Below are 8,144 nucleotides of genomic sequence, written 5' to 3'. Positions count from 1 at the left end.
AGAAAGCCCACACGCAGCAACGAAGACCCAATGCAACCAAAAAATAAATTTAAAAAAAATTAAAAAAAAAATAGTAGGTATGCATTAATCAGATAAAGCAACTGATGCAACAGATAAAACCTGCAGACCCACAATGGCTTAAAGCAACAGAAATTTATTTCTTATACACATAAAGTCCAATGTGGGTAGGCAGGGGCCTCCACTGTCAGATGACCCAGGTATCCAGTCTGCTCCCATTGGCGGTTCCACTTCTCAACAAGCGATCTCCGTGTTTGCTGCTGAATGGGACAGAAAGCATGGAAGTGGCATACTGGCTTTCAAATTCCTTGGCCTGGAGTTGACAAACATTGTTCATATTTCAGTGTCTGCGTAGTCACATGAGCCTTCCTAAGTAGAAGCGGATTGGACTGAACGTGTAGGACACGTTTACAGGTGACATTAGGCACAAGGGAAAACCAGGATTTTCCTCTGGGGCAAGAACTGAGATAAGAGGCCTATGAAGGATGGTGAATTATTTTGATCTTTGTTGTTCAAAGACAGGGTATCTGTCAGGAAACCCCTGACATTTTTCCCCTCCTAGAACGACTGTGGGTTCTGAGGGATTCAGCCTCAGTAGATGTTTGTTAGACAGTGAATTCCATGGTCTTTTCTCATCTTCAACCTATGAGGGAGGCTTTCGTAAACTCACTCATTGGTGTATGTGTTCAGTGGCCTGTCTCAAAGAACACATTCCTTCAAAATCCTACTGACAATATCTGAGTCATTTACAAAACCCCCCATCTAACTTCAGTTATATCCCAAGAACCAGTATCTTCTGTAAGAAATGACTGTGATCACCAGCTCACTTGGAATATACTCTGAAACTTGTGGGCTGGGGATGGGGCTGTGGTAACCAGGTATCTAGACTTCACTGTCAGTGGTTCCACTGGGAGGGATGGGACCTTCACTGTACACGTGCAGAGAGTTGGAATGCTTTAATCAAGGGGAGGGCATATGACTCTGGACTGCCTGTATCACAGGAAACAGGGTGCAGCTCCAGAGGTCACAGTGAAGAGCTGGTCAGTGTATGAGGTTCCCATTTGGGCAGGAGGGCACACTGGGGAAGACCCAGAAGAAACATGCTGTAATTCAGGAAAGTGCTGGTACAGGACTGTGCCAGTATGTGGGCAGAGTCACCTGTCAGGGAACCCTGGGGCTAGTGACAGGGGGATCCTCAGCATATGAAACCCACAGGCAATCCCCAAATTGTGCTTTATTCTCATATTCACCTTCCTTCATCAGGATCGCTTTTTGTACTTTGACTAGAGTGTCTTGTTTTTTATTTATTTATTTATTTATTTATTTATTAGACCAAAGCTTCTTATTTATTTATTTATTACCTCTTTATTGGAGTATAATTGCTTTACAATGGTGTGTTAGTTTCTGCTTTATAACAAAGTGAATCAGTTATACATATACATATGTTCCCATATCTCTTCCCTCTTGCGTCTCCCTCCCTCCCACCCTCCGTATCCCACCCCTCTAGGTGGTCACAAAGCACAGAGCTGATCTCCCTGTACTATGCAGCTGCTTCCCACTAGCTATCTATTGTACGTTTGGTTAGCATACGGTATTTGTCTTTCCCTTTCTGACTTACTTCACTCTGTATGACAGACTCTAGGTCCATCCACCTCATTACAAATAGCTCAATTTCATTTCTTTTTATGGCTGAGTAATATTCCATTGTATGTATGTGCCACATCTTCTTTATCCATTCATCCGATGATGGACACTTAGGTTGTTTCCAGCTCCGGGCTATTGTAAATAGGGCTGCAATGAACATTTTGGTACATGACTCTTTTTGAATTATGGTTTTCTCAGGGTATATGCCCAGTAGTGGGATTGCTGGGTCATATGGTAGTTCTATTTGTAGTTTTTTAAGGAACCTCCATACTGTTCTCCATAGTGGCTGTACCAATTCACATTCCCACCAGCAGTGCAAGAGTGTTCCCTTTTCTCCACACCCTCTCCAGCATTTATTGTTTCTAGATTTTTTGATGATGGCCATTCTGAGTGTCTTGTTTTTTAATTGTATGTGATACATCTTGGAGTAGTGAGAATAATAGAGAATGAAAAGACAGAAGGTCTGCCTCAGGTTGGAGGAGTGGAAAAGTGTGGGCTCTAGAAAAATGTGGACCAGGGGTCTAGTCCCGGCTCTTTCACTTATCAGCCATGTGAACTCGAGAAAATTACAAGTTCTTCATCTGCAAAGTATGTCTAATAAGCCCTATCTTGTAGGACTGTTGGGATATATGTAATGGATATGAAGCACTTGACAGAGTAAGGTCTTTATTGAATCGCAGTTATCATATGATTTTTTTTTTTTTGTACTGCAGATGATACCACCCTCCCCTCTGGGAAGATTTATGTTATATTAATCCAAGAGGTATCACAGAATATGCAGTTTCCACCAAGTGATCGCATAAAGCTGCTTCGCAGGTAAAACAAAATAAATTCCCCCATTTGAGGATGTTACTTAATTTGTATGTGGGGTTGTCCACCCCAGTTGGATGCAACTCAGAGGTCATAGAATTTGTGTCAAGGACCAACAATGTCCCCCCTGGGTGCCTTTCCATCCAACTCACCTGTATTTTTATTCACTTCTTCACCACCTAATATGGAGCCCTCCCTTAGAGTTTGCAAAATTATACTCAAGATAACCTAATTAAAATGTCTTTGTGTGTGTGTGTGTGTGGTATGCGGGCCTCTCACCGTTGTGGCCTCTCCCGGAGCACAGCAGCCATGGCTCATGGGCCCAGCCGCTCCGCAGCATGTGGGATCTTCCTGGACCGGGGCACGAACCCGTGTCCCCTGCATCGGCAGGCGGACTCTCAACCACTGTGCCACCAGGGAAGCCCTAAAACGCCTTTTTAATGCCTGAGATATGGTTCTCAGCATTCCACCTCAAGGGCGTGTCACCTTTATTTCTCATAAATTCCTTGGAGATGCCGTGCATAAAACAACTAGATTGTGCTCTGTGTTCAGCTGCACTTGAACAAGAGCACAGGACCCCTTCCATTTCTGCCCGAGGAGCTTTTCCTGTGGTTTATTGATGATACTAAAGTAACTCTTATGAACAGGTTTGCATTCCAGGGTTTTGTCCTCCAACTCTGAGAAACAGCGTTTGTATACCTGGCCTCTGCTCACCAGTCCCACAGCCTCATCTAGTCTACCACCCAGCTTAAATTAACAGGATATCCCACTAAGTGATTTGTATTTTCCCCAAACCCCAAACTTCTGTTCCCCAGGGAATTTGTACCTTATTGTTTTCACCCTCCCTCTCCCACGTCTCCCAACCCCATCCCTGTCCCATTACCTCCTTACTCCTTCTTACTTGTCCTTTAGGTCTTAGAGGGTATTTCACCATCTTCTCTATATAATTATGGCTCCTTGACTGTACAGTTCTAAAGGCAGGGTGTTTTGTATCCTAGTTTCACCATTTATAACACAATAATTTTCAAAGAGCAGATGCTCAGTATTTGGAGAATGAATGAGCCAGTGAGCATGAGCTGTAGTTTATAAGTGTTTTATTTCTCCTACATTCTTTAATAAGCTAAGCAAATCCAGGTATGTATCTTTTATTTTTACAGAATAACAGACTAAAATGGATAAGGTAAACCAAGAACTGCACATTTTTTAACCTTTTTTTCTCCTGTATTTTTTTTAACATCTTTATTGGAAGTCTCCTGTATTTTTTGATCCCAGTAATTTTACTGAAAAAAATTTTCACATTGCCAAAGAAATGCCTATTACCATGCCATGTTTTATTGTTCTAGTTCAATAAATACGAAAGGTTTCCCAATTTGTGTTACAAAATAATAAAACTCTTAATCTTAACTCTATTAAGTTAAACCTAATAAATATGTAACTGAGGTCACTAATAAATTTAGGTTCTGAAATTATTATACCTTCTATTAAAGAAACAACATTGAAAATATAACAAAAGGAAAGAAAGAGAAAGGAAGGAAGGGAGGGGAGGGGGAAAGAAAAGAAAAGAGAAGAAAAAGGAAGAGAAAAGAAAAGGGAGAGAAAAGATTAAACTCTAAATTTACCATATAGAATAGGAACACAAAGAGGATATTACTCTGTGTTCCCTATAGACCCACCCTGGCCATCCACAACTTAGAATGTTACTGCTCTTTTTCCACAAGGAAAACAGTCTTCTCAGACTTCATCATTTGAACTATAACCTAAATAAAAAAGAAAAAAAGGTAAAATTCCAAGTTAGCAATACACAACAGGAACTCAGGGATATACCCTTCTCCAGTCCCACCCTGGCCCTCCACTGTTAGAACACTGACACACCTTTTCAACCAAAAAGGGAGGAACCAGCCTTGAACTTCACGTAGCCTGGGAGAAGTTGCTGGCCGTGGCCCTGGAGCGTGCACTGGCCATAGCAGCAGTACAAGCCCTGGCTGCCATTCTTGCTTGGGCTCTCTCTGCCTCGTCTCTCATGGCTTCTTCATAGCAGTCTGGGAAGGCACTGGGCACTGTATCGTGAACCTTGGCTAAAAACTCCAGGATTTTCATCTTGCTGGTTTCAACGTGGGCTCGTGGACCCCATAGGAACTCGTAGCGCGGAGGATCGCTGTTGGCCACCTGGCGGTACTCCAGGTACTTTAGCTGCACCAAATCTTCAGTGATGAGCTTCTTGGGATCCCCATAGATGAAGTGCTTCCTTCCAGCACGTACACCCATCATATTCAGCACTTCCCAGATCTCCTCTTCAGGGGCACAGTTGCCGTTCATGAAGATCACACCCAGCACCATCATCAGGAGCCCGGTCTTGGGTATGTTCTCTTCTTCATTCATCGTTCCATTGGAGGTGAGGTCTAGTTTGCTGACAAGGGCATAGCAGTGCCTGACAGGATCCACTTCCTTCAAATCAAGACCAAAGATCAGCTCCATGCGCTCAGAGGCTCTCTTGAGGATCTCACTGAAATGACGCTTGTGCTTTTTGATCACAAACTTCAGCATGTCTGCCTTAGTAATTGGCTCTTTGGTTTTATACTTCTGCAGCAGGAAGTGCACCACCCAAGCCACCTTCATTTTTAAAGGATCTCTGCGTGAGCCCTCAGTGCCCGTGGAGGATTTTGAGCTCTCCTTCTTTGGGCTGTTGGTACCTTCATCTGAATTGGTGCGTGAAACAGCTGCACTGGCGCTGGTGGTTCCCTGAGGTCCCTCAGGACTGCTAGGTGTCCCAGCAGCAGGCATATCCTGAGGCCTGTCCTCAGAGAGAGGATAGACAAAGGAAGGGGACTCTCCTGCTGCCGCCGCCGCCGCCGCCCCAGTGGCCTGAGCATCCTCCAGACTCTGGGTCTCAGCATGGGCCTGGCGGCGTTTCTCACGGGCACGGAGCTTACTCTTCTGACCTCGAGGCATGATGACTCTGGTCAGGGACTGCAGGCAGTTGTTTAATCTGTCAAGGTTGATGAGAGGTCACCGAAGAAGACAGAGGAAGAGATGGTGTGTATAGCCTCAGTAGGGAGATTTTTCTACCTTGGCTCCAAGAAAAGCTGCCTCTGCTTTTCCCCTTAAGGGTACCGTTTTAGGAACCCGCGAGACAGGGGCCGGCAGGACTCTGTGCACCTCCTCTGTTCTGCAGGAGCTTGTCACCTCAGTTCTAACCCAGGATACTAAACTTGACTCCTGACCAGCCCTTTGACTCCTCCCTCTGCTCACTTGAGGCTACCCCTTGAGACCAAGGATTCCCATCCCACAAATTCTGCAGGCGGAAGTGGAGGGGGGTGTTGGGCATAACAGCCACGCTTGAGCCACTCGGGGTCGACAGGGGGGTTGGGGCATGTCGGTACAGGGCGGGGCTCTGTGGGGCCGCTTCAGTTCTGGGAGGAGTGTGTCCCTTCAGTTCTAACGGAGATTACTCACCTGGACACTTCTCCAGTTCTGGGACTCCTCCGTCTGCTGATACGAGGCCACCCCTCTCAGACCGAAGCCTCAGGCTCTATAGCTGGTGTGACAGAAGTTAGGGAGAGTGCTTCTGGCCACGCCCACCTGGGCTTCCCAGCGTTATAGCAGAGGTGGGGTTCTGGGGGCCTCCCTCTCTCTCCTGGGAGGCGGAGGAATCACGCAGAACTCACACCGGGGTCTTACCTGACTCCTGACAGGGCCCGGGACTTCTTCCTCTGCTGAGATGAGTCAGCTGGCCTCAGACCAAGTTCTCATTTCCCTCAGAACCCCCAGTTAGAAGTAAGGGGGAACCTGAGCCTAGCAGCCGTGTCTGGGGTCTCCCAAGATTGACAGTAGGGGGGCTCTTTGTGGCCTCTTATTTTGGAGTGGGCTCTCCCTTCTGTCACCCTTCAGCGTCTTACCTTGATGCCTTGTAGGTGCTGGGCTGCTTCTCTGCTGACACCGCACCAAACCCGTCAGGTAAGGCATAAATCTGTAAATAATTTACGGAGAATTGACATCTGTGCACTATTCTACTCACCATGAATCAACATAATATGTTGCTGTATTTGAGACTTTTTTTACCAAAATCTATCAGTAATTTTTTATATTTGCTTCCATAAAGATCCTGTGCATTTTTGTTAGTTCTCTTTTTAGGTATATTTTGGATATCGCTGCTGTTTTGAATGGTGTATTTTCCATTACATATTCTAATTAGTTACTGATGTTGTGTGATAAGAGTCCTCCTTTTGGTATAGTGATCTTCTACACCAGCTTTCTGAAGTTCCTTATACATTTGAATATTTGGCAGCCAATTTCTTTGGAGTTTTTAGTTAGAGGATCGTATTAGCTCTTTTCATTATTCATGACTTTTATTTTGGTATTGCTGTGTATGGCTGTATACTGGCTATGCAATCCAGTCCCGGTTTGAACAGCAAAGTTGGTGCCATACCTCCGTGTCCTCTCCTGGACTTTATTGGGAATGTTTCTAACATTTCACACTTACATATGTTTGCTGTTGATGTAACAATATGGAAATTCCATGCTAATATAAGTTTTCTAAAAGTTATTACCATCAACAGGTGTTGAGTTTTTATCAATTTCTTTAGTCCCACACATGATCAAATGCTTTCTCTTCTCTGTCTGTTAACATAGTGAATTCCAATACTACTCTTTGTTAGCAAAACCATTCCAGAGGTGACACTGCAATTCTATTAGGAGATACATAGTGTCTGTAGTTTCCTTTGTGGTGATGTTGTCAGTCATCGAGGATCATCACTGTCATCCATTAATCCATCAGAACTGCTGAGTTGTAATTCTCCAATTCTATCTTCTCAAGATTATTAGCTGAAATATATCTATAGGTAGAACCTTCTGTTATCCTCCCTTTTGTTTTCTTGATGTGAGCCTTACAAGGCCCTATTTTACTGCCTAGAAAGATAGATAGATAGATAGATAGATAAAGAGAGCTAAATCTCTCTTTGTCTAATCAATATCAGAACAGTCTTTAGCCCAAAGTTGTTTCATATTTTTTATAATTTTAAATAACAAAAAAATCTTGCTTGAGAACAAAACCAGTTAATAACTGGTTGAATAATTCATCTTGCATTAATTACTATTAATGAGCAGCATTGGAATAATCAATGTTCAGGCCCTAGAATTTATCACATGACATATTGTTTGTGCCTACAGATAGTTATAACTTTGGAAGACATAGAAAATTTTCCTATGATTTATTCAAAGCCAGCTTTCTTTGAAGGGATATAGTTTCTCTGTTCTTTCTATAAAGCTATCCGGTCGTTATGCTAGTTGAGTTTTACTTTTTTCTTTGAAAATTCCAGTGGGGATATGGCAAGTAGTGTAAGTGTTATTACTGTCTTAGTTTATGCATATGTAGACATAAAAACCAATTGTGGCACTCTGTCCTCTGGGTTCAGAAATTTATTCAATATAGGGCTGTCCTGATGGACTTCATTTAAGGACTCCATTAATGTGGTCAACGCAGAAATATCTGATTTGTTTGAATAAATATGCTAATATGTTGCCTCAGTTTATTAAAATAATTTTCCAACTTCTCATTTCACTTGTTAGTAAATGAAATGTTTAGATTTTTGAATGAATATTTACTTCTTGAGTAGGTAACATTGTTGGTTGTTTCTAAGTTAATAAGCCTGGAAATACAGAATGTTCTAGAGCAA

At 43.2% G+C, this 8,144-nt stretch overlaps 1 protein-coding gene across 1 annotated transcript; it reads right to left on the bottom strand.

The window, feature by feature from the left end:
- Positions 1-3,877: 3,877 nt before the first annotated feature.
- LOC309796389 (melanoma-associated antigen B18-like) lies at positions 3,878-5,421 on the bottom strand (the record flags this gene model as incomplete). The annotated part of the gene is made up of 1 exon (XM_082609427.1): positions 3,878-5,421. The coding sequence occupies one exon, from the start codon at positions 5,419-5,421 to the stop codon at positions 4,381-4,383; it is 1,041 nt and encodes a 346-aa protein (XP_082465553.1). The 3' UTR covers positions 3,878-4,380.
- Between the last annotated feature and the right edge of the window lie 2,723 nt (positions 5,422-8,144).

Source organism: Mesoplodon mirus (genome assembly GCF_964341445.2).
Source record: "Mesoplodon mirus genome assembly, chromosome: X".
Classification (NCBI taxonomy): Eukaryota; Metazoa; Chordata; class Mammalia; order Artiodactyla; family Ziphiidae; genus Mesoplodon; species Mesoplodon mirus.
This window is presented reverse-complemented; position numbering and strand designations above follow the sequence as displayed.